The 27237-nt window shown below is 41.6% G+C and overlaps 1 protein-coding gene across 1 annotated transcript in view; it reads left to right on the forward strand.

The window, feature by feature from the left end:
- Positions 1-27237, forward strand: part of PLCXD2 (phosphatidylinositol specific phospholipase C X domain containing 2) — a 46804-nt gene that overhangs the window by 13459 nt on the left and 6108 nt on the right. Inside the window, exons 2-3 of the mRNA XM_090276401.1 lie at positions 18050-18510; positions 23983-24224. Coding sequence (XP_090132527.1) covers positions 18050-18510; positions 23983-24224 — 703 coding nt within the window. The remainder of the gene's footprint in view (positions 1-18049; positions 18511-23982; positions 24225-27237) is intronic.

Here is a 27237-nt window from a genome sequence, read left to right on the forward strand (position 1 = left end):
TAGGTTTCTCATCTGTAAAGTGGAGATAATTATAATATCTACTTCCCAAGTGCAAGGTTAGAAGAAGCACAATCCACAAGACCACCCTCACTCTGATGTCAGTTGCCGGTTTGGGGGCCCTCGAGATCACTGGTAGGTTTGATCTGCTAAAAGAACTGACAGAACTCACTGTAAGCTATTGCTGTTTATTACAGAGAAAGACACAGATTAAAGTCAGCCAAGTGTAAAGGTACATGGGCAGAGTCCAGCAAATTTCCAAACACAGCACTTCCGTTTGTCCTCTCCTTTGGACTCATGAACAAGGCTATTTTCCTGGTATTGATGTTAACAATAAGCACGAAACACTGCTAACCAGGGAAGCTTTGGTGTCCACTGTCTTGGCTGAGGTTCCACATGGCCAACTTCAGTATCCAGCACTCCAGAGGGCAAGCCTGTATCCATGTGACTTACAGCCACCACCATAAATTACATCCTTATACTTTTTGATGTGACCCCAAAGCCACCCAGGTAAACAAAGATTCTTTTATCAGGGAGGATATTTCAAACCCTTAAGAGATTACCTCCTTCTCAGAGGCAAGGACAAAGACCAGAACCCTCTGTAAGCAAGGTTAAAACCTATTACACAACAAAGTTGTTTAAAAACTAAATAATACATAGAATGTGCTTAGAATATTGCTGTAAACCAAAATTAATTTTAGACTGTAATAAAAAATAAAAAGTACTTATTTGAGCAAAAAGAGGCTCCAGCCCAGGAGACACAGATTCAGGTAGCAACTAAATTGTGTTCCACTGAGACAAAGGGGAGGGAGGCCACCTTTTATAGTGAAAGTTCCCACCCAGGTTCTCAATTGGGTTTGTTTTACATAAATGAGGGGTACAAATTGTACCATTCTGATTGGACAGGGCAGGTCTCTCAATTCATTGGTAGAAAGAGGACACCAGGGTTTCCCTGCACTGGTTGACTCAGAGTAAACCAGGTGGGCAAAGTGCTGAAAGCCAGGAGGTCAGCCTGAGGTTCTTCCCAGTATACAGAGGACATGAAGAGCCCCGGTCAGCAAATGCCTGCTAGGCTTTTATTATTTATAAAATTTGGGCCCTGGGTTGACTATGGAGAGGGCATCTCAGCAGATAAATTCTTTCTCAGGGTTGACATCAAATGAATCTTTCTTCTCAGGGTCCACATTGCCTAGCATGAAACAAGCATAAATCCTGGATATGCAGCTATTATTATTAACATTTCTTTTTGATCACCTAATATGTACCTAGTGTCATACTAGATCCTGTAGAAAGTCTTTTAAAAATTAACAAGGTGTAGTTTGTAGTCTTGTAGGAAAGTTATTGTAGTTCAGATAAAGCCAATAAAAGCAGAATGCAGTGCCACAGAAATAAATTAATTAAATAAATAAAAACTGTTTCAGGGACCTGGAAAAAGGACAGGGGTTAAGAAACAGCTGCACTGAGAGAGCACCTGGGAGCAAGGCTGTGAGGATGGGTAGGGTTTCTGTATGGGGAGGCAGAGCATTTCAGACCAAGGGAACCAAATGAATAAAATTCTATAAGGGAGAGCAAGGCCACCTTTGGGGAACAGAGCAGGGCTGCCATGGCTCACTGTAGAAGTGACAGGAGAAAGAAATGGAAAAGGACTGGAAAGACAGATTTCAGCCACTCGGGAGGTTTTCAATGTGGTGCTGAACACTTCATGCTTTGTCTCATAGACTATAGGGAGCCAGAGACAATTTAGGGCCCAAAGAAAATGCTGAAAGAAAATATGCTGTTTGTTTTCAAAACTCTAGTCCATAAATAAACATGCTCTTTCCTCCCCAATTTCCCATACTTCACTAGGCCAATTACAATCCATCCTGCAAGAAACAGCTCAGGTACTGCTTCTGTGCACACCTCCAGTATGGGACACATTATATGTCATTGAATCTGTTCACCTGCCTTTCTGCTACACAACTGTGTTTGTCATCTCTATACTCGGTATCTATATACTGGTTCAGAATAAGTACCTTATGGGGAAGAAAAAGAGGGAGCAAAAGAGAGAGACATGAAATCCTGAAATATCTACAAAGAATTTAAGCCCAAAGAGCTGACATTTCTATTAATTTAAGGAGAAACTAGGGCACACAGAGAGAAAGTAATAGTGCCTAAGGTGAGATAAAATCTTATAACTGCATTACAAAGTCTTCTCAAGGTGTCCCAAGGCTTTAAAAGTATTTTTAAAATAATAATAATTGTGACAGAAAAAGAAAAACTAACTTATAAAGCAGTTATAAAATACTTACTGGCCACTGGCTCTCTGGCTGGTGTGGCTCAGTTGATTGTAGCATCGTCCCATAGACCAAAAGGTCACAGGTTCGATTCCCAGTCAGGGTTCATACCTAGGTTGCGGGTTTGATCACCACTTGCGGCACATATGAGAAGGAAACCAATCAATATTTCTCTCTCTCTCTCTCTGTCTCTCAAAAGCAATGAAAAAATGGGTGAGGATAAAATAATAATAATTTAACCACTTATAGGTGCCTGATATTGCTCTACTTGATTTATGTAAACCCAGGTAATCTTTACAACCCAGTAATGCAAGTACTATTATTATCTCTATTTTACAGATGAAGAAATTGAGGTACAGGAAAGTGAAGCAAATTGCAACAAAAATACTGATAACAATACTAGAATTGTAAAACCTGGCTCTTGTCAAATTTACTTAATTACTTTTAAATAAAAAAAAAAAAAACATTTTTAGAGTTGAAGATTGACCCAGTGTTGGGCTATAACCTTAATTCCCTCTGTTGGCTGTGATAAAAAGAGTTTCCTTTTCATTCAAGGCATTTGTTTCCATGCCAGGACTCTAATGCCTAGACACCCATAAGGACAGCTGTGTCTGAACGACTGCCTGCTACCCTGTTCTGACTCAACAAGTCACTTTTTTTTTTCCCAAGACCAGACATCTAGTAGGCTTTTTATTGCCTCAGAACAAAAGGAGCCCAGTGTTTTAAGTGGTCTCTGTGGTAATCACCCAGCAAGGCTCCAATAGAGAAAACAGCTTTTTGCCACTATAGGGAAAAGGCATCAGAGGCTTTTAGCAGGTGTGCAGGCTTGTCAGAACACTAGTTTTCCAGGGCGGGGTATGGTTCATTCACTTTCCCCACTGGGTATAATGTACAGATCACCTTTAAACTCATCATTTTGTATAATTTAGACTGCCACTTGGATTTTCCCTCCTCCTTTATCCCTTTTTTCTGTTGGAGCACCTGGCTTAGTTCTTCATTTATAAGAAAGAGGAAAAACCCTTCTTGTCCTTGAGGGGATTTAGCCAGGAACTCCCCTGGACTCCTGCCATTCTGCAGTTTGGCAAGTGAATCTTAAAATAACCCTGCCCATGAAAAATTTCATCCAAGATAGGTGACTCCGAGGTATTTTTTCAAGGTCCCCATGATAAATTTCATCAGATTGTCCCACCAAGCACTGAAAGGCTAGCCTTTGGAGTGAAGGGAACTGTCACAGGAACGCTAAGCAAGAAGTGAGCTACTGGCCCATGCATTCAGTCCACACACACACCCGTTGCTAGCCAGCCAGAAGAAGGCTCTTAGGAAAGGGAGAACCAGAATCTACATGAGGGGAAAGCATCTCTCCAGTAATTTGACAAAATTCTAAGTTGAGCCCAAAATAAATAAATAACACCCTCACACGAGGGAATGATTTGCTATTTGCAAACATGATGAGTTAAACCTATAAGGATATTTTTTGCATAAGTATAATAGTAAGTATGAAAGAAACATCTTATTTCTTTGTAGTGGTTAATAACCCTTGTTAAAATGGGGTCATAAATTCCTTTAACTAGCTGTTAATAAGTTGGAATCATCGATTCTCAAGATTGAAGAGCTCCTTAGGCTCATTTCACTCACCTTCAAATTTGCAAGTGGAGAGACTGAGCTCCAGTAGGAATGTATAAGCTCATACAAGTCATCAGAGCAGAACCAGCCCTGGAACTCCAGGTTCTGAGCCGCAGGAATGCAAAAGGCAGTGTTTCCTCAACTGAGGGAAGGTTAGGGTGCCCTCGTGTGTTCCTACATGGGAATTCTTCATGTCTTTACAAAATTTAAAAGCACTTTCTCTCTCCATCAATTTTCCTGCGTTGGGGTGTTTTTAAGCATTTAGCTGTAAAAACAAACCTGTGATGACTGTGTTAAGGGAAATAAATGCACAATGCATTTGACTTGTTTAACCAATAATATTCTGAAAGTAGGTTTGTGTGGCTTTGGGTCAGCCAGACCTAGGTTTCTCTACCAGGTGGCTACTTGCAATCTTTATAACCCTGTAGTATTTGCAAAACCAGTCTGAACCTCAGTTTCCTCATCTGTGAAATGCAGGTAATCACTGTCTTGCAAGATTGTGGCAGACATCCAATGAATCCTGTAAGTAAAGTGCCCAGCCTGGAATTTGGTGCATAATAAACAGTCAATAAATTGAAGTTGTTACTAGTTATTGTCAGACAAGAAGTCCCCACTGGGGCTTACCAGGGAGTTCGTGATGCAGGAGCTAGGTGCAAAGGCTGGGGAGGTAAGCAGCGTATCTTTGAGATGCTCTTAGGTCTTGGATGAGGAGGTTTCCATGAGCTCTGGGGGCAGAGAGAAATGAGAAAATATTAAAAGCAATATGTACTGAACACGTGATTCCAAAAAATATTCTTCCTTGAGGCGGAGAGATTGAAATGGAGCTAAGGCAAATGGCTTCGCCACCATTGGCACCTCTTTCAGAGATAGTACCTGTTGTCTGTCACTGTGGGCCCAGCAGTCAAGGATAAATCCTCTACCAAGAGAGAAAATGTTTGAAAACTGGATCCTATTTATGGCATTGATCCAGTTCTTTTAGTAGTCTTTATTGAGAGGGTAACCATATTAAAACTAATAAAGAACAGAGGTGGAAAACAATAGCTGGATGAATTCAACCTTTGATTTAAATTTTCTTTACTCTTTATTTATTTTATGAAAAAAGCTCACTCAACTTAAACATTCAGCAGAATTGCAGTAGATCAAGTCCATTTGCCCCAGTGAACTTTCAAAAGTGCTCTCCTCCCCCAAGTAATCCTCTCAGTCATCCTTTCCAGACAAGCGGGGAGGGAGATATCATTATGTACAATACAAGGAGACTTGACCTTTAAATGTCAGTGGAAGTGTACAGTCTGGCGATTCTGTCTGTGTCTTCTACTAGCTTATTGGAGAATTGAGAGAAGTAGCCTGATAGTGTAAACCTGGGAAAGGAGGAAGAGGAGAGAAGTACACGTCACCTATTTCATTTTTTTTTTTCTTTTTACATAACCAGGGAAAAGAAAAGGAAAGATTGAGCTGGACTCTGCTGTCTAAATATGTATTTATTAATACCAGAGTCACTGGGAGGTTTGTATAGATTATCAAAGTGCAAGAGGAGAGAAAAAGCTGCTCATTTGCAAGCCTCACTCCTGGGGTCATTCACCCTTTTTGGGAATCTTTCAGTTACCTTTAAATAAGCCACATGCAGCACACCAGCCCCAGTCATTTATTATTTATGGAAGTTCATCATCAGGGCCATCGAGGGCTGTGACGAAACAGAGTTGAAGCATCTGAGCCGCAGCAGCGCCACAGCACGCAGTGCTGGCAGCAGCTGCAGACCAGCCATAGAATGCTGCATTCGCCACCGCTGCAAAGCTGTTCTGCTCAGTGGCAAGCTTGAACTGGACTCTCATAGTGGCCATAAATCTTAAGTCAACTAATGAAAACATATTCCCTGCCTGATACTCAGAAGTCTCCTATTTGTGCGGATTAACTGAACAATACATTTTCTGGCTGCTGTAGTTACCTCGGTTTGCATGACAACAATGTAACCTGGCAGCCAAAGCTAGTGGACTGGAATGCACACACGCGAACAATGATGACTTCACTGTACTAGTCAGTGGAGGCAGTAGACGCCCTTGAGGGAGCATGTGTACTGTGTGGCCATCCCATTCAACATGACTGAGTAAGTAGAGCAACAAATCTGCATCAAATTTTGCATTAAGCTTGAACATTCCTCTGAGGAAACTATTTGGATGATTCAGAAAGCCGCTGCTATGGGCAACTGGTGATGGGCAGCTTCATCATGACAACATGCCCGCTCATGCATCATGTCTTGGGCAGAGATTTCTGGCTTTTTCTAAAACTAAAATCACCTTTGAAATGGAAGAGATTTCAGACCATTGATGAGATTCAGGATAATACAATAGGTCAGCTGATAGCAGCAATTGGGTGAACTGTGTGAGGTCCCAAGGTGCCTACTTTGAAGGGGACTGAGGTGTCATTGTCCTATGTACAGTGTTTCTTATATCTTGTATCTTCTTCAGTAAATGTCTCTTTTTCATATTACATGGCTGGATACCTTCTAGACAGACCTCATATATTGCTAGCCCTCATGGTAAAGTGTAAATTCTAGTGTACCAAGAAAAAGATTTTTTATAAAGTTATCTTTTTTAAGTCTATCTCCGTCAGAGAGAAGGCTTCTCTTGTACCTTCCCACCTTCTCTTTTATGTGGTACCACCCCACTCCCAGCTAGGTCTGCCCCAGCCTTTAGACTCTGGTCCAGACACTGGGGGGGGGAGGACATGAGACAGGGAGGTAGGGAGGCCAGCAGAGGAGAGCCCCTGATGGGGGTGGGGGGTGTCTGAAAACGGGATTGGACCCAGACACATGTTTGCTTCAGACAAGTTAATATTACAGCTTCCCCTCAAACTCTCACTTTAAAAATACTCATGCATGATTTAGAGAGAATTACAGAAGTGAAATTAGACCACACCTTTGAAAAATCCTCAATTGGTTTGTCTCCTCTCCTAGGTATCTGCTCAGCCCTGCAGTCCCTGTGATTCCCTCTTTCTTTCCTCTTCTAATTCTCCACTCTCTTCCTTTCCTCAGCAGAACAGTTTGTATTTTTCCAAGCTTCTCTGTCCAAATATGCATGCCCCATCCACTGCTTAATGCTGCTTCAAGTACATCGAAAGCCATTAATACCAAAAATGAATATTTCAGTTGTGCGTAGCAAACAAGATACCACAGTTACCAGGATTCACTCTTTTTACAGGATAGTGTGGACTTAAAATGATTTTTTTTCTTATCACGTGTTTATATTCAAGATAAAGAGTCTACTGTGTGCATTAAAGAGAGCTGTTCTTTTTATTTTTCTTCTCTCCTGCCTATTTTGTAAGGAGTCACTGGTGAAAGCTGGCATCACTGGCACCAGATTTGCAGGCTAGCCCAACAGTGCTGTGATATCCCTTGTAGGCTGGTCCCTCAGCTGCTGCGCTGCCCTCAGCATGCTGTCCTGGGGAACCCACAGTCCTGCCGAGCAGGCTGGCAGGAGTCAGGATGCCAGGGAGGTGAGCCAGTGATGGCCTCCAGAGGAAGTGAGAGCTGACCAGTAGAGGATCTGGAGTCCATTGTTCTCTGCAGGGCCAGGGAGGTGTCCCTGAATATGCCTTGTCACTGTCTGAGTCCGAGAGTAGGTAGCCGCTGGTGCTGAGGGAATAAGCATCTCCTAAATGGCTCGTCTTCCAAAAACTTGGTCTTGCTGACCAGCCCCCTTATGCATATTTAGACATATGTTTTTGTCATTTCTAAAATTAGGTATGGTATCTCCAAACCTTAGAAAAATATCCAGAGTATTTGATCAGATGAAATCTTGCTATCAAACAAAACTTGTAAAAAAGATTTGTTTTACCTGGAATTCATTACCTGAATCAAAAATCTCATGATAGCACATGTACATGGTAGGTTGCAGGTATACCCAGGCTAGAAGGTGGAGAAGGTGCTGCATCTATACCTGAGCTGCTCTCCCAGTAGGCTTGAGTTGTGCATTATTGCTCTCAACTTACCACATTGTTGAGTAAAAATGTCTTCTACAAAAGCAAAAAGCCTGTGAATAAAATAAGGAGGCCCAAGAGGTATGAGAAGTTCATACTTGCAAAGAAAAGTAGGAGGTGATAAAGAATGTTGAGAGAGGCAAACATATAAACTTGCCATGTTTATATCCCTAAGAACTATGCATTATTATATTTGTTTTTATCCTCACCTGAGCACATGCTAATTGACTTTAGACAGAGCAGAAGGTAGGAAGAAAAAGAGGGAAAAAAACATCAATGTGGGAGAAAAACATCAAACCACTTGCCTCATATGTGCCCTGACCAGACAGACACCAAACCTGAAACTTAGGCTGCGTCCTGACTGGGAATCAAAACTACAGTCTTTTGGTTTACTGTACAATGCTCCAACCAACAGCCACACCACCCAGAGAATGCATTAATTTTTTTAATATGTAAGAATATACAGAAAAACTTCTGAAAATACTGTTGATTCTGGGTTTTGGTGTTTAAAATACTGTTGCGAAGTTTCTTTGTGGATGTTTGAGTGGTTTAGTGATATCTATGAAAACTGGTAGGGTTTTTTGGTGAATTGGGAAGGCATTATTGTTTGTTTGTTTGTTTTCATTTTAAATAATGGATTATAGGTTTACTGTCTCCAAAAATCTGCTATCCATCATGCTTTTAGCCATAGATTGGATTTATTTTTGTGCATTTGATTTTCTTATAAATTACTTGGAAATGTATTTTTTTATGTTAAAACTAAAAAATTAAGAACATCCTTGGAACTTTCCCGACTATACTTTCAAATTGTGTAGTCACTATATTTATTTACTCCTAAGTTAGGAGCAGATGAGGTAATTTGTAATTTTACTTCTAGTGTCAATTTATACTTAAACTGTGTACTACTATGGTCTGAATTACTCCTTTTGATGTTGATTCTGGGTATAACCTAAAATAAATCATTTAAATTGCAGACTTCATTTTTCCAGTTACCTGCCACAGCATATACCTGAATATAAATATTTGAGGTTTCACAACATTATTTAAAAACCAGAATTATTTGTTTCTTAGATAGTATCATACAAGCAGATGACACACATTTCTTAAAAATGAAATAATATGTTTGAGCTCATTCAGTTTGCCAGGGACTCTTCTAAGCGCTTACCTGAGTTAATCATTTAACCTTCGCTACAAACCTCTGGTGGTGGGTTCTGTTGTTATCTCCATTTCACAAAAGAAGAAACTCAGGCACAGTGTTTCAATCAGAAAGCCCATAAGCAGTAGAGCCGTCTTTAGGAATTTAGCAACTGGCACCACCCCATGTTCTTAAGCACTGTGGGAACTCTCCATTTAGCTTATTCAGAGCTATAACAGTTCATCAAGTTAGGTCTCGGACTCGCTGTTTGTCAATTTCTTCTTGCTGAACTGGCATCTTGTAAAGTGCAAGTCTGGGCCTTTGGGTTGAGTGGGCAGAGAAATGACTTGTTGGGCCTGGAGACGCCTATTGGAAATATTTAAAAGATAATTTAAAAAGAGGAAATTGAATTGGTTTCCAGCTTGTTAGTGCTCTGGTGACAGGGGATGGGAACAGAAGCTTAGTACTGGGTCACCTAATGGATGGCTGTCCAGAGGGAAGCAGTTGCTAAAAGCACTGAGAGACATCCTATTAAGGATATAAAGAGGTGCAGGATCTGTGGTCCAGCCCAGACAAGTCAAGGGTCCATTTGCCTACCAGGATGCTCAGTCTAGAGCAATATTCTCAGCCTTTTGTTTATCACCTCACTAAGGACTCTTTTTAGCTATTTTTATCCTGCTCACAATGCTAGCAATGCACAGATATACTGTATAGCTGTTTAGGTACTGTGTGCATTTGTGTGTGTGTGTGCATGTATAGGGTGGGGCAAAAGTAGGGTTACAGTTGTTCATATAGAAAAGAAGACAATAATTAATGAATAGTAATATAAGAATAAACTGAGTTTCACATAGTCACAACTGTAACCCTACTTTTTGTCCCACCCTGTGTGTGAATGTATGTATATCTCTGCTTTATAAATAAAAAGAGTAAGATTTTTTTTCATCCTCCAAGAACCAGTTTTTGTCCCCTCATTGAGAATACATAGCCTAGAGGCACTGACATTTTGGAAGTTTGAGTGGTTGAGCAAGCACAGGGTGGGAGGTAAGACTTAAGTGAGTGGACTTGGAGGGGGATAAAGGGCTTCAAAGTTAAAAGGGCTCCCCATAGGCAGAGTAGTACCTAAGGAAGGTGGGGAAGAGAGATTTTCTTAAATATGTTAGCGCAGAGGTTCTTTGACCTGGGGTCATCATCCCAGGCAATGCAACTGAGAGATGTGGTAAAGGAGTTTCTTTCACTTGCTCATATTTCACTTTATTTTGTTTCATTCTTCCCTCCATAACTGTATAATCACCACATAATCTGAAATGCTATTGTATTGGAATGAAATTTATCATTTCAGGGTGTGTCATTTAAATTCTTTCTGTTTTGGGGACTTCCGGCCAAGATGGAGGCTTAGACGGACGCGCTAGGTCTCCCTCTACAACTAGAGAGGAATACAACTACTTCAAAACAAAGGATAACTAGAAATTCCAGAAAATAAAACTACACGGAAGCCCAACATATGAAGTTATAAACCAGCGGCGCCCTTTGGGCAGGTAAGAGCGAAAGGGGGCGGCGCTGTTTGCGGTCGCACCTGGGACAGCGGCGGGGAGAACAATCCCGGCTGCAGTCGAACCCCCGGCAGCTCGCAACCCCAACGCTGGGGAAAGCAGCCACCACATCGCCTTGAACAGTGAGGCCCAGGGGGGCGGGAGGACGGATCCCGGTCTCCTAGCGGAATAATTGTGTGAATCCATCTTGGACCCCCGCCCCCAAAGAAAGCGCCACAGGGCTGCGAAATAGGTCGCGGACAGGCGCCGGTCGCTGGATTGTGACGACTACACAGGCACTGCCCCCTACAGCCGGCCCAAGAAAACAAAACGCATCTGTCAAAATGAGGCAGACAACTATAGAAATCCCGGTGGCACAGCTCACCAGGCAACAGATAAAGAACCTGACAGATGAACAGATAAGAAACCTGTCAGAGGCTCAGTTCTGGGCCATTGTTATCAGGTGGCTTACAGAATTCACAAAAGATCTGGAAAAAGATGAGAAAGAAGCGAAAAACACTCATAACGAAAGGAACAAAACCACATACGAGACAGACGGTGAGGAAAAAAAATCCAGAGTTCATTTCAACAAACTGGAATATGGAGAAGGAACAAGCAGTCAACCAATGCAGAGAGAGGAAATGGGAAGCAACTATGAGAGGATCAGAAACCTCTGGGACAGCTATAAAAGGCCCAACATAAGAATCATTGGTTTGCCAGAGAGTGAGGAAGATGAACTAGAACTTGAAAAATTGAGTGAAAATATAATAAAGGAGAACTTCCCAGAATTGGGGAAGGAAATAGACTTACAGGTCCAGGAAGTACAGAGAGTTCCAAAAAAACTGGACCCAGGGAGAACCACTCCAAGACACATTATAATCAAAATGTCAAAAATTAAAGATAAAGAGAGAATCTTAAAAGCAGCAAGAGAGAAGAAAAGAATTATGTACAAAGGGGTCCCAATTAGACTATCAGCTGACTTCTCAAGGGAGACCCTGCAGGCAAGAAGGGACTGGCAAGAAATATTCAAAGTAATGAAAATCCAAAACCTACAACCACGAATACTCTATCCAGCGAAATTGTCATTCAGAATAGAAGGACAGAGAAAGTGTTTCCAGGACAAAATAAAACTGAAAGAGTTCATTAGATCCAAACCACTGTTATGTGAGATGTTAAAGGGACTGGTTTAGAAAAAGGAGGATCAAGACAATGAAATCTAAAATGAAAACTGCATCACAAGAAACAACAGAAGCTAGGGAATTGAAACAAAGGCAAACTAAACAGGCAACGAGAGTGGAAAAAGAACTATAGGTATGGGGAACATATTGGGGGGAGGTCAACAGCGAGGGGGAATGGGGAGAGGGAGGGAGATGATATAGGAATTAAGGATCATGGTAGGAGGGAATGGAATAGACAGAGAGAGGTTGAGAAGAACTGTATGCACAACTAATGGACATGATCTAAAAGGGGGGGACAACTGGAGGGAGGGGGGCCACCGGGTGGAGGGGAGCAGAGGGAAGGGAAATTGGCACAAATGTAATATTATAATCAATAAAACACATTAAAAATAAAATAAAATAAAATAAATTCTTTCTGTTTTATTTAGAGACCAGGTTCCCAAGAAGTTTGCTTTAAATACTTCTAAATTACATGAGTTCAGAAAAATGGCTACTACTCTAATTTTCAAGAAATGGGTAATGAAAGCACTTTAACTAAAAATTGCTATGTGCTCACTTAATATCTCCTTATCCTCAAATAACAAACCTTAGAAAGAATCAAGTAGCAATTGGTGTTCCAGATAAACAGCAAACAGTGTGTCCCTGGTCCTCACAAGGCCCACTTATCTTCTTGCATCTGGTCTCAGAGTAACTTGTCACCTAATGCTTTCTAGGAGGAAATAACTAAAACATCGGACAAATATCTCTCTGTCAGGGCCACTGACCCACAGAGATCCCCTGTTGTCACAGATGAAATGAAGACTTCCCAGGCAGCTTGTGCTAGGGGAGAGAAGGCCAGCAAATGTCTGAGGGGCAAAAGCCTCGACTGCCTTCCTCCAAGGTCTTCTATTGAGTGCAGTAAGCTTAAGGGCATATAGCATGCATGTAAAGTTCATCAACCAATGTTAAACAGTGCTGATTACAAAAAACAGATATTGTTCAGGGATAACAATTGAAGGAATGTTGAGATCTCCCTCAGGTCAGGTTGTGTTGGAGACAAAGACTTCATTCAGATGGCCGTAAAATATGAAGGGTAAATTCATTTTGAGTTAAAGTTAAAACTTCTGCTGCTGGTACAATAAAGTGATCAAGCAAGGCAAAAGAGCAGGGCAAGCTTCAAAGGACATAAAGCATTTTCTCATGGCCCGATTCCCATCAGGGCCCACTGGCTATAGCATCAAGGTATGTATGCACCCAGCTTTCCCAGTTTTCCAGTCAGGTCTTACAGGCTCCGTTTCTTTCGCCTGGCATGCACGGGGCTCCAAGTCTTGATACTTTCCCAGGGGGACCCCAACAACTTGCTAACCTTCCCCCTTCAAATCTTTTTTCTCCAGCCTCATGCACATAATAAAGGCTCTAATTAACCTAATAGCCTCACATAATCACTTACCAGAAGACATGGTAAGGAAAGAGAGGCCTCCCGGCATTGCTTTTCTCCACATACAAGCAATGGTTTTTCAACTGGTCAAAAGGCATGAGACATTCCTTAAACAAAAGGAGTGATGAAGAAAGCTTCTACCAAGATAGGGGTAAGGCAGGCCACCAGATTATTATTTGAAGACCTGAAAGTTCTAGAAGACCAATCAAAGGAGGTGATCCCCAAAAATCAGAGAACTTATTGGGAGAGGATAATCTTATGTCAATGGCAAGTGGTGTCCAGCTTCAGTGCCCAGATCACTTGGAAGCTTTTCAAGTTTTTAATTCTCAGCTCTCACCCCAGAGAGATTCTGACTCAATGGATCTGGGGTGGGGTCTTGGGCACTAATGGTTTTTAGAAGCTCCCCGAGAGGATTCTGGTATGTGTTCAAAGTTGAAAATGAATTCTTTAGACCATAAAGTGCTTTTACATACATTATTCAGGGTTTTGTATACATGCAAAGAGTAAAAAAGGAGATATTTGTGATGCCTGTTGATTGTATAAGGAAACAGGAAGAGATAAGAATAGTAATTGTGAAAATGAAAGGATTGCAGGAAAATATCTCCAAAAATTGGAGGGGGGGAAAGCCTCATCTTTGCAGGGCTAAAATTAGGGTTAATATCAATCCATGGAATGTAGAACACTAAGGAAGAGATTATAGATCCATATTTCCTGCTCTCTATGGAAAATCTTTGACATAACAATAAAAGTCCCTACCCAGAGAAGTCTGAAAACAGCCATCTGATATTTGGTGCCTATTATTTCCTAAAACTCTACTGATTCCACTCTGTAAGTGAGAAAAATAGAGAAAAGAAAACATTTGTTGTTTATCAAAAAGTTTGTTAGACAATACCATGTTAATATTTCCAAGTACATTTTGGGGCTGTGCACGCGCCTGCATGTGTAGACAGACAACAGACCTTGACAGTGATCCTAATAGCTTTCAGAAATTTGTAATTAACAATTTTGTGGGTAAAAGTGGCAAGTAACAACAACCTGGGCTCTCAGATCGGGAAAATAGGGGTCAAGTCACAATGAGGCAGAAGAAAAGTAAATTGTGGTCAGAAAGTAGAATACTGAATTTTAAGATTTTAGAAGTAGGTGATGACAGAGCTGAAGCTGTGATCAAGAGAGTGAATGGCAGCTACAGTCAACAAGGTGGAGGCTAAGCTGCCATCTCCATGTCATGTTGTCCAATAAGATGGAGAGAAGAGAAAATCTTCCAGACCCTAAGGTTTAAGATAAGGAGTTTCAGTTAATCACTCTTCCTACCTCTAGTTTCTCACAGAGATAACTAATAATAAAAATAATAACAATAGTTCAGCACTCACCTTGTGTCAGCATTGTCCCAAGCACTTTTCATACATTCTAATACGATTTTTGTGACAGTGGGCCCTATCGTGCTCAATTTACAGATGAGAAAACTGAGACCGGGGTAAGCAACCTGCCTGATGTGGGTATAAATGCTGGAGAAAAGATGTGGACAGAGTCGGGGTGAGAGAATATTTTAGGGAAGGTATCAGAGTCCAGGAAGAAGCCTGCCTATCAATTTATATTGCACATCAGCAGATGGCAGGCCTGGTGCAGGGGCCTGACTGAGTCTGAACAATGCACTGGAACCATATGCAAGAGAGTCCTGATCGACAGTGTTCAGAGTTTGAACCTGGTTTGGGAGAGAGGAGAGAGGACGAATATTGCATATTCAGAAGTATCTTGAAATGATTAACTTTTGGAGATGAACAAATTGAGGCAGGAGTGAAAGGACAAGTCTAAGTTATTTTGGTACTGATTATATGACAGATAATGAATGTATGACTGAGAGGGAGGCAATTGAAGGTTAAAGGAAGAGCCAGGCTTGATATATGTTCTGAAAGTCAAATGCAAAGTTTTGGTAACTGGTTGGATGCAGAGGATGAAGGAGGAGGAAGAATCTAAATTGAATCTTAAGTTTTCAGTTTGAGTGACTGAGTGAACTATTAGCAGAAATTCGGGAGAGACTTTAGAGTGGTGGCAGCATGAGTGGCTGGACTTTCAAAATGTGTAATTTGTTGTCTAAGGAGGTCATTAGGTGGAAGAACACAGCAGGAAGTTGGGAACAAAGTTGAAACTTAGAAAAGTCTGGGCTAGAGGTGAAGTTTTGGTGTCATTTGTATGATGGCACTGTGGTGAACTTGCAGAGTGAGTGAAACGGTGGGAAAAGGCAGAGGATAGAGATCCTTGGCAAACATTTAAATCTGGAGACAAGAAGGAGGACGAGGAACCAGCAAAGGAGACAGAGAGTGGTAACAGAAGGTTGGGAAAACCTTGAAATGTATTCCCAACCTTCATGGAAGACAAGGTAATGGAAGGGTCCAGAAAAGAGCTGACATAGCAAACCCTCAGAGAAAGGAAGAGGGGAAATGGAAAAGGGAGCAAAGAGATAAAGAGACTCTGTTCCCAGGGAATGTGCTGGCCCTCCCTCTTCTGTGGGGTGGGCTGGGTACCACATGTGTCCCTGTGTATTCAGAATGGTCCCTGGGGCCCTTTTACTGTCACATTGCTGCACAATCCTCAGACTTGGTGAAAAGCATTGGAGGTTGTCAGCACATCTCCCTCTGGAGATGAGACTGGGCTCAGCAGCAAGAAGACAATTTCAGGAGGGATTTGTCTCCCCTCCCATGCTTGGATAATGGCTGTTCCCTGATACCCAGGGAAGAATGAAGTTCAATGCATGCCTTGCTCTCTATTGCACACTCAATTCTGAGCAGCAGAGCTGCTAATACAATTTAGAGAGAAGGGAGAGCGGGCTTTTCACCATTTATATACAGCGTATTCATAATAAATCTCTCAGTGAGAAGGTATAAAGATTTCCCATTTCTGTACAGCCAAAGGAAGCAGAGCATTAGGCAGTTATCCAATGAGTCTCGTTAACAGGAACAACCAATATGGAAAATCCAGGGAGACTTGCTCCACATTTCGAGTAGTAATGCAATTTTTTTTTTACCTGAAATATGCTAGTAATTTTCTTGCTTGCAAATTGGCTTTGCCTAATGATTGGTAAATATATTTTTTCTTAATAGTTACTGAATATTCTCCATGTTCTAGAGACTACATAAAAATAAAGCACCACTTGTCATCTTATTTTCCTTTATCAGTTTATTTCTGAGAAGATAAAATAGTAAAGCCAACCAGAATGACTTATTTTCAAGAAAATAGAAATAATAAACTATAAAACAGTAGAGTTTTGTAAAGTTCTACATTATGCGTGAAATGCATGCTCTAAGATTTAGTAAAACGAATACCTCGTGACAATCAACTAGTATGACTTAAGCATTTAATCTAACATGGGAGGTAAGGGTTCAGGACAAGGTTAGTAGTGTCAGAACAAGGGTAATTTCCTCCTTGATTTTGCTTGCAAAGCACAGCCACCTTTGCAGAGTCCCCAGTATCAGAGCCAGTCACAGAGCTAACGTAACAATGATGGCTCACGCTAGATGGAAACCAGTGACAAACTGAAAGGTACTTGTTAAAGATAATTTTCACCTTAGAAATATTTTCTCACTATAGCTAGAAATATGTCTATCATGGTCTCTTATACTTTATAACAATAAGATCATCTCAGGGTCTATGAGAAAACCTACCCTCCTGTTGTGTAAGGCCGAGAAAGGGAACATGCATTTGATTATTTAATAGCAGATTCAGCTCATTAAGAGATGAGTCAAAAGAGGCCATATAACTAACCTCTGTTGAACTCCTCAGGATGTTTATGTGATCTGTCAAGAAATCATTCTTATGGGCTCATTTTTTTAAATTTAATAAAGTTTTATTTTTCAAAATGTACAATTGGTGGGACCTATTGTTCATTCATCTTCACCAGAAGCTGGGGTATCCCCACCTTTGTTGTTTCTGGTGTAAATTACTTGAGCTACGTGCTTTGAAACTAGTTGAATAAACAGTCCTTTACTAAGGAGCTCCTGAAGGGCTGCCCTGGCCAAGGAACCATGGACATTCAGTCGCTCAGAGGCAACAGCTGGGGTTACAAGCTTAGAGTTGGGAACTTCCTCACAGAGTTTGTCATGTGTTGCTTCGTCAAAGGCTAAGTTATTGAGCTTTTTCTGAACTTTGCCATTAGCCCACTTCTTGTTTTTGTCCTTCCCCCACCCCAGATCTATTCACTGGGTCTTTTTCTTTCTCGGCCAACTTTCCAGAATCTTTCTTCTCATCATCCTTGGGTGGCACAGTGAACTTGGAGAGAAGCTGCTGCCCATGCTACTTTAACAAGATGTCCCCTACGGACTCGTTACTACAGTAATAAAACAGTATTTACAGAAACGTAAAAACAAGGGTGGTTGTTGTTGTTTTTAATTCTGCCTTTCCTAGAATTCAGATGCTGTCCCAGCATTATTGAGATGACACAGGGTTTTCATACCCTGTGTTTCACTGACTGCATTAATAAAGTCAATATGCCTCCGCCAACCGCTGTTCTGAGCGGGATCCTCAAGCAACCTCCAGTTTGTCTCTTGTTATGATTATTCTTTAGCAAACATATGTCTTTCCAAAATTAGTTTATTTCTTCAAAATAGCTTTCCCGAAATGAAATTAAATCAAGTGGTATGGATATTTTCAAGCTCTTTTTTCCAAGCATATTTCTAAATAGCTTTCCAGAGGGGTATTTATTAAGTTACCTTATGCTAGTTTTACCCCAGGCTTGACAAGCTGCTAAAAAGATGACATTACTTTTATTTGTGCTTTTTGGCATTCCTAGCAAGCTTTAAAATTTTTCAAATATGTGTTTACACTGCTTTGGTGTGTATTTGGCTCCTAATTTTTGTTTGTTTTCATATGATTGGCTTATTTTTGCCGGGTCCAGTCTAAACTGCTTCCCTCGCCTTTATTCCTTTGTACAGGCTCCCATGATTCGTTCAGCTACTGGGTTGATGAGAAATCTCCCGTGGGACCTGACCAGACCCCAGCTATCATACGCCTCGCCAGGATCTCCTTGGTGAAGAAGCTAATGAAGAAATGGTCTGTGACTCAGAACCTGACCTTCCGAGAACAGCTAGAGGCTGGGATCCGCTACTTCGACCTGCGTGTGTCCTCCAAGCCAGGGGATGCTGACCAGGAAATCTACTTCATCCACGGGCTTTTTGGCATCAAGGTCTGGGATGGGCTGATGGAGATCGACTCGTTTCTTACACAGCACCCCCGAGAGATTGTCTTCCTGGATTTCAACCACTTCTACGCCATGGATGAGGCCCACCACAAACATCTGGTTCACCAGATCCAGGAGGCTTTTGGAAACAAGCTGTGCTTTGCCTGCAGTGTGGAGACTCTGACCCTGCAGATCCTGTGGGAGAAGAAGTGCCAGGTAAGAGGAAACCAAGATGAGCTTCCAAGTGCAAGAACAGGATTCTTTGTGCCTTTTCTATATTGCCAGCCATCAGACAGATCATTCCGGGGCTCTTATGCTAGAAGGGATAGATTTTGGGGAAATATTTAACATACTTACATAGGTTTCTGGGCTCTAGGATAGTTCCAAGGGCTCCCCTTGATGCCTTTGAATGAGAGTGAACACATGCCAAGTATTTAAAACATTTTTGGCAACCTGTTTGTCATCTAAATTGACTGAGTAGCCTGGCCAGAACCAGCCCAAGGCAAAGTTGTGAAATTGGACCAGTTGGTTATACCATTTTACCATCTCCTATAGAGTCTGCTTCTCACCCTCCTGTTTCCCCTCAGGGACAGTCTGTGTAATCCTGCCCTCAACTCAATGTTAGAGAATCCCTGACAAAGCATTGCTTGATAAGTAAAAGCATTAGTTGACAAAGGCATGTGAAGTGATCATTTCAGGTGCGTTAATATTTCAAAAGGCCATCTCACAGAATCTGGGTCACAGTTAAAGAGAGTTAAGGAAGAACCGGAGGGAGGATCCAGGCTGGGAAACTAACCCTCAGGTTGCTTATGCTAAGAAGAGCACCCAAAGCTAGACCCAGGAGGGACGGACTCAAGAAAAGGAATGTGAGTCTCGAATATATTCTGCTCTGATCCCGAGAGGAGAGCCCCAGGAAACGTCAGCTTCCGATTTAGACTCTCTTTTAAAAATAAAAAAAAGAAAGTATCTTTCATTCATAGTTGCTCACTTGCTCTTAGATACATTAACCATCTTTAAGAAGCCTTTATTTTTGAATTTAGGGAAGAACATTTAATTAAAAATCAATTAAAGACTAATCACTTGCAAATACTTTTTGAATACCAAATATATGCTAAGTAAGCACCATTCTAAACACTTGGAATAAAATAGTAAATAAAACAAAGATCCTTGACCTAATGGGGCTTTCATTCACATGGAGGGAGACAGCTCATAAATAATAAACATAATAAATACACTACATATAATGCCAGAAGGTGATAAGAGCCATGAAAAAGAAAGTCAAGTGTGGCAAGGGGAGCCAGGCTTCTGTGAGTTGGAGTTAGTCATAATTTTAAATAGGTTGATCAAAACAGCCCTCATTGCAAGATGACTTGAGAGGGAGTTAATCACATGGATATTGGGGCAAGAGCTTTCCCAGCGAGGAACAGGCAGTGCCCAGCCGTTAGCAGGAGTGTGCTGACATCTTTGAGGAAAAGTTGGGGGATGGCGGCTGGACAGCAAAGCAGCTGAGGACCTCAGAGAGAGAATGAATGGGTGATTATGAGGGCCTGAGGCACTGCAAGGACTTGGCTTTCACTCCGAGTGAGGAGGGTTCTGAGCACAGGGTGCCGGGACCTGACTTAGGCTGTAAGGATATCCCTCTGGTTACCAGGAGGACACCTGGTATAGGCAGAGTGGGGCAAGTAGGGAAACCAGGGAGGAGACTATTAGTGGGAAATGGTCAGATTGTGAATCTATCAGAAGAGAGAGCCAACAAGTTTTCTAATTGTTGGGATTCAAGGTGTGAAAGGAAGTGAGGATTCAGGTGTAACTCCCAGGTTTGGACTGAGTAATTGGAAATACCAGGTTGTTTTACACACTCATGAAAGTGTGTAAGGCCTAAGACTCCAGAGGCTGAGTCAACTCTTAGTATCTGTTAAAATTTATCTAAGCTATTTTTTCTCACAGAAACATTTGTTAAGTGATGATTTGCCAAATATTTATCACACCTCTTCCTCCAAACATGAGTTTATATACATCTAGACCCACAGATCTTATGTGGAAAGATTATTTTTCCCCAATGGAGTCTCTCTCTCTCTTACAATATTAAATAATAGTAATAGCAACAACCATAAAAGCTAACATTTATTGAGCCTTTACAATGTGCTATGGGCGTGAATTAACTCATTTAATCCTTTCAACTACACTGAGATAGGTATTTTGTTATTATTCTCTTTTTACAGATGGGCAGACTGAGGTGTAGAGAGATTGAGCAGGCTGCCCGGGAGAGCACCATTAGTGAGCGACAAGAGCCAGGATGCCACCACGGGCTGCTGGGTCACAGAGTACCCACAGCTTCTCCTGCTCTCAGGGCTGCTCACATGCCTTGGTGACTTCCACAACCAGTGTCATAGATTATGCTAATAAAAACACTCTTTATTCATGAGCCCCTACTATCAGGGACCTTAGAGGGTTATCAGAATGGGAAAAAGGGAGGGAAATCAGTAAGAGGGCTTTTAAGTCCTGGGATTCCGATAAGGTTAAATTTGAGTGCAGCTAAGTTTATAAACAGATATCTGTCATACGTACAGTTTTATAATTTCACACACAAACAGTATTCTGGATGAGTTGCCATACAGCACACTGAATTGTTTAACAATCTGTGGGAGTAACAGGTTCTTCAGGAGTAATGGATAGTACGGACAGTGACGTTCCCACAGCACAGTGATGATCTATCAGAGTGTGTAAGTATGGGCTAATCTAGATCATCAAACTACTAATCTGCCTAGAATTATAAAGAAAGACCTTGTGACGACCTATCAGGAAAAAGGAGAATGTCGTCAATTTGAATTCTAGGCTCTTCCTGTTCGCCTTCCTTTCCTAAAGTTCCCTGACAGCTCTCTTTTTAAAAGCAAAACAGATGGCAGAGTCCTCAGTCATCCCCACTGCTGGGGCAGGACCCTCTTGGAGGTTAAGCTTTAAATACTCATTATGTAATGAGATGCCCTGCATGGAAGCCACTAAGTATTTTATTAGTATAATTTAATAGCAAGAACTGTATCACCATTCAGTTACATGTCCTGTACTCAACATGCAGTTGCATCACAGCTCACAGATATATATTTGTATATTAGTGACTGTGGGTTTTCAGGATACAATGAATTACAAAATTTACTCTACAGATTAGCAGTATTTAGAGAAGGTAATACTATATAATACTGGTAAAATACAAAACAACCAATACACAGTTGCAAGATAAAACTGCTTCAAATGTACTTTAGGAAAAAAGGGGGTTTGTAATCAATCAGTTGAAAAATAGTACATAGTCTAAATCTACATCCTAGGGACTCCAGGAAAGGACCGATCAGAATAAGAGGAGGTCCATGAAGGAGTATTTCTCAAAGGAATTGAGATTTTAAATCAGAGTCTCAAGAGAAAAACTGAACATAAATTGCTGAGCTAGAGGGGAAAGTCTCTCAGATAAAAATACAGCAGAGTGAGGTGGGTAAGAAGATGCAAAACCCAGGCCATGGACAAGAGGTCCTGCCCCTAGAATTCTGTAGAGTAAGGGTTGGTTTGCTAGGCCAACCTCCTACTGTAAATAGAAATTCTCCCTGAACCTCCCTGGAACCTTTAGGATCAGATTGCTCAAGAAGGCTCTTGAGGAAAGGCATAAAATCTGTAAGAACAGAGTCACTCAGAAGGCCATTAAGATGCAGCGAGCAGGAAGAAAGAAGTTTACTGGGAGATTCAGCAAGCGGGGAGGGAGCCCTGCCACAGGCAGTCCAAGCTTAGCAAGCAGGGAGGGAGCCGTGCCGTGGGTGGCTAGGACTCTGAGGTTCTAGGGGAGTGAGGGGAGGCTTTATAGGGGGAAGAAAAAAGGGATTTTTGAGCTTAGTCAGCCATTCGGTTATCTCGCAGCTGTGGGTACGACAGGCTGATCAAAGCGGAACGTGGTTTTAGTTTATTTTAAGTTTAAAGCACCCCATTATCTCCCAGGCAATTGCAGGCAGGGAGCCCTGAAACATCGTTATCTCCTAGGTAGCTGCAGGCAGTGGGGAGGAGGGCATGGGCACCGGGGATGTCAAAATCCCTTCTGTATAATTTGTACTTTTTGCATATTTCCAAGGCTAAATGAAGGGAAACACGGGCCTCTGCTGCCCTGACACTCTGCTCAGGTGCAGGCAGCTCAGGCAGTGGTCGGACCAGCCCTTTCAAGGATCACACAGCCGCCTCCCCCCACCTCTCCCACAGTTTGGTTCACAGGCCAGCTTTCCTCACTCGCGGCCTCCAGAGACACCAGCCATCCCAACCAGCCAATTACATCGCCAGCAGGAAATCCTCTTCAATCTCCCAGACAATCTGCTTACAGGGAGCCTGTGATTAACCTCATTAACACACGTGTTTACCACAGACATCATTAGCAGTCAGTCAGACATTACTCAAAATCATTAAAAACGAGAACGACTATTAGCCTGTTCAGTGCTTCATGCCTGAAACTCCCCTCCTCTAGGTCTTCGGGAACAGTTAGTCAGGCACCTTAGTCAGGAGCTAGATGGACAGTGGAAACAAAACACACATTCAGATCCACCTTGGGTGCCTGGAGGATCATGCTCTCCAGCTATCCAAGGATTGCAGTCCAGGGAGTGTAAATAGCATGCTGACAGTCCTCCAGGTAGAGCTCACTGGTGCCCCAGGGGAGAAACGTACATTACATTACTTCTAGAAACCTAAGCAGCTGAGCTCTGAACTGGGACAACCAAAATAGCAATTCCCTGTCCCTTGGCTGCCTCTCAGAAACTAATTAATGCTGTGGATCTGGCTTGCTAATTATTTTCAAAATCACCAGCATCCTGAGAGGTCCCGCTGGAGACCCATCACCTCCTGGAAGTCCTCCTGCCTTGAGTATGCTCCTGCTCTCTCCTGGGAAGGATTATTTCATTCAGAGTCATCACGCACTATTGGAAATCTGTGTACTCCCAAATCAGTGCAGTGTATTCATCTCTACTCCAAGAGCTCAGTATGAATTTTGTGAGCATCTGAGTCATAACTTGTAGCCTCAGGGATTCTCCCCTGGGTTCTGAAGAATATAAGAAGTCTGTGAATTTGGGTGGAAAAAGACTACATATTTATTCTCACTGGCCTTTAACTGAAATTATGTACTCATAGATTAAGAGCTCAGGCAGTCATGAGGTATTGGCCCCCACCTGTGACTTTGTCCCTATAGAAATCACATATATTTCCATATCACTTATCAGTTACTGCAGATATCTTGAAATATTTATATTCATCATTAATTCAAAATTATAGGCCTTATATTTACTACAAATTAGTTTAATGTATTGATTATGAAACTTATACATTAATTTATTACAAACTCACTTAATATATTGAACGCTCTATTTCCTTCTCATTGGTTTCCTTTATAATCCCATCTATTTTACTTTAGGCATTCATTTAAATCATAGTCTGAGAAGGGGTTCGGGGTTTTACCATACTATCAAAATGCTCACAGAAATAAAGTCAAGAATTTTCAAGTGCTTAAATCCTTGCTTATTGATTTTTCTAAAAATGTATATATAACACCTCTTGAATATTCATGTGTTTATATTTGTTTGCCTTTCCTCCTAGCAATTAGCATAAAAGCCAAGGAGTTAGTATTCAGTTTGTTCATGAATTGCTCTCCTTTTTCTGTTTTGAACGTTTCAGGTTCTTATTTTCTATCACTGCCCCTTCTACAAGCAATATCCCTTCCTGTGGCCGGGAAAGAAGATCCCAGCGCCCTGGGCAAATACCACAAGTGTGCGCAAACTAATCCTCTTCTTGGAGACCACGCTGAGTGAGCGGGCCCCACAGGGCACCTTCCATGTCTCTCAAGCAATTCTCACTCCCAGAGCAAAGACCATTGCCCGAGGCCTGGTTGGTGGCCTTAAGAACACTCTGGTTCACAGGTGAGAATTTGCTTCCATTCCCAAAGTAAAGATTTTTTTTTTTAATTGATGTTGAGTCTTTTCTGAATAAACAGCAGTAAAACCATACAATATAAAGATTTAAAATACAGCAACACAAAATGCCTTATATTTGAAAACGCTGTGTATTTGAGGTGGCTTACATTGACTGTGACCAAAGCTCCCTAAATACTTTATTAAAGTGTACATGTTATACCATAAATACACTCCACATTTTGACACTAACGCAGAGCGCTTTAAGCTAACACCAGTCTGTTCACTTCTGGCACGGGTGCAGCCTTTTCTTGCCCCTGCCCTCGTAGCTGTTCCAACTACTCATTCACTTAAGAAGCATTAAATGTGACTATGTGCTAGGTGCTAGGGATTCAAAGATAACCCTTCAAAGATTTAGGATGTCCTTCTCCCTTCTATAGTGACAGTGAGTCTTAAGAAGTGGGTTGGGATGCCACCCACCATGCCATAGCTTTAAATACTCCCACAGAGCAGAATCAATCTTGACTGTACAGTAAGGCAGGAGCAGCTCCAGAAAGTCTGTATTGGGTTATGTTCTTTATGCGGGACACCAATAGATGACAAATGTAAAGAAAAAGGACACCTTATATATATTTACAGGAATGTGTGTATATAATATCTATGTATATGTATATGTATAAGTATATGTATAAAGGGACTATTATAAATACATTTGGATATAGGGCATTCTTTGCAACCCAAGCTGAGGAAGCTAACATGCTTGGGTAACAAGGGGTATTTACAAGAATCCTTTTGGTTCTTGAGTTCCAGGTGGTAGCACCAGAACTCAGACGGTGAAAGCTTCACCCTAAAGCATGTCTCTGTCTACACATATTTGGCTCTGAGTTTGAGTAATATGACTTCAGGTATCCGGAGTTTCCCCAGCAGGAGTGTGGATAACACAGAGCGCATGAACTTTTCTTTTCCTAATGACAGCTCCTGATGACATGGCCATGAGCAAAACCTTTTTGTGTGGCTCTACTAAGTCCAGGCTGAATTATTTGTGCCAGACTTGGAAAGGAACATTTCATAAACCAGTGATATGTCTCTGAAAGATCCAAAATTATGAACTTCTCTTTTCTATAATATATGTTCATGTATCTATACCATTTTCCTAATGACTTTGGTAGATTAACATTATTTATTTATTTATTCATTCATTCAACAAAGACTTGAGTACCTAGGAGTAGCTAGGTCCACAGATACCAGATGAAAATAATGTAGTCTCTACACTCATGGAACTTACAGTTTATCAGGAAAAATAAACATAAATTACTTTTTTTTTAATGTGAAAATTACTATTATAAAGTCTGTCCAGAGAGCTATACGTACTAATAAAGGAGAGGGCATATTTAAAACTAAGGATAAGTTATATTTGTATACTGTATTTTGAATATACAATACCCTCTCACAGATGATTTTATTTCATTATTATGTTAAGCCAGCCTCCAGGAAGGCACATTCAGGAGCACATTATTGTCTCCATTCCAGATGGGGCTCAGTAAGGTTCAGTGATCCAGACCCATATAGCTGGTAAGAGTCAGTAATATGTCTCTACTCTTGACTTCTGACTGTTGGACAGTTGCCCTTTTCAGTGTTCAGCATTGACTTGATAGAAATATTTCAGAGTCCTGTTCCTTTCTGCTCCACTGGCCTGTAAATTGCCTCACTAGTCCCTAAATCTGGTCAGATCTTACTGGTTGAAACTATGAACCCACAAAGTCTCCATGCTGCCTTTTGTATGCGTAAATTCCTAGAGCTTTAATCTGGCTGCAAATGAAGCACCAGGCCCTTGGACTTAACGGTAACAATGGAAGCATGCACCCAGAGCCATGCTGAAGCCCTCGCCCACTGGCAGCAAGCAGATGTCTCCAAGACTGAAAGATACTTGGGCATCTGGTCTCCATCCGGTCACAAGAATGTTATAGGGATCCATCCTGCATTCTTAGGCCTCCATGTCAACTGAATGAAGAAACTCAGCTGTGGTTAAGTCTTCATCCCCTAACACCAGCATGACCTGTGGCTGTCACGTCCTCTGGGCTGTTGAACAAGCATAGGAAAGAAGCAGTTGTCACAGGGCCCTCCCCTGAGTGCTAACACCCAGAAGGTCTGTCCTAACTAAGGCATACAGGGGTACTACCACACTGGTTTTGGGCAGTGGTTATCTGCTTAACCAAGAGAAAAAAGACAAGGTATATTTTCCTAAAATATAGAAGTGGTTTTTTCAGCAGAGTTATTTCAGACCTGAGATCTTGTTTTACTTGGTTCATTACCCTAAAAGGAAGCTATGAATAGAATTCTGACTGAATGTCTATGATGGTTTTCCCTAGATTATTAGAAACATTGCACCCCCACTAAAATCGAATGAAAGGAAGTTTTGCCTAAACCTGAGGACAGAGCAGCCATGGAACTGTAGAAGGTGACATGGACTGAAATTGGGACGGAGATGTAGCCTGACTTGGTCCCTGCGTGCTGAATTTTGTTCTCTGAAAATTTGTATGTTGAAGCTCTAACCCTCAGTAGCTACTATGTGACTATATTTAGAGATAGGCCTTTAAAGAGGCAATGAAGTTAAAATGAGGCCAGTTACGGAGGACCTAGTGCAGCCTGACTGGTGCTCTTACAAAAAGAGGAAATTTGTGTGTGCACAGAGAAAGACCATGTGAGGAGACAGCAAGAAGGTAGCCATATACAAGCCAAGGAGAGAGGCCACAGAAGAAACCAAACCTGCCGACACATTGATCTTGGACTTCTAGCCTTCAGACAGCCTCCACCCAGTCTGTATGTGGCATTTTCTTACATCAGCCCTAGAAAATTAATGCAGTCCCCTAACAATAGGGTGGCATTTGACAAGTTTGCTCAAGTTTTCTCACCAGTTAAATGGGGTTAATAATACCACATAAGATTACAGAGTCTTTACATGAAAATGCCTACTGCAGTGCCTAGCACAAAACAGTTACATCATCCCCGTCTAAGGAAACCC

Source organism: Furipterus horrens, unplaced genomic scaffold, assembly GCF_987537825.1.
Source record: "Furipterus horrens unplaced genomic scaffold, mFurHor1.1.pri manual_scaffold_1, whole genome shotgun sequence".
NCBI classification, from domain to species: domain Eukaryota; kingdom Metazoa; phylum Chordata; class Mammalia; order Chiroptera; family Furipteridae; genus Furipterus; species Furipterus horrens.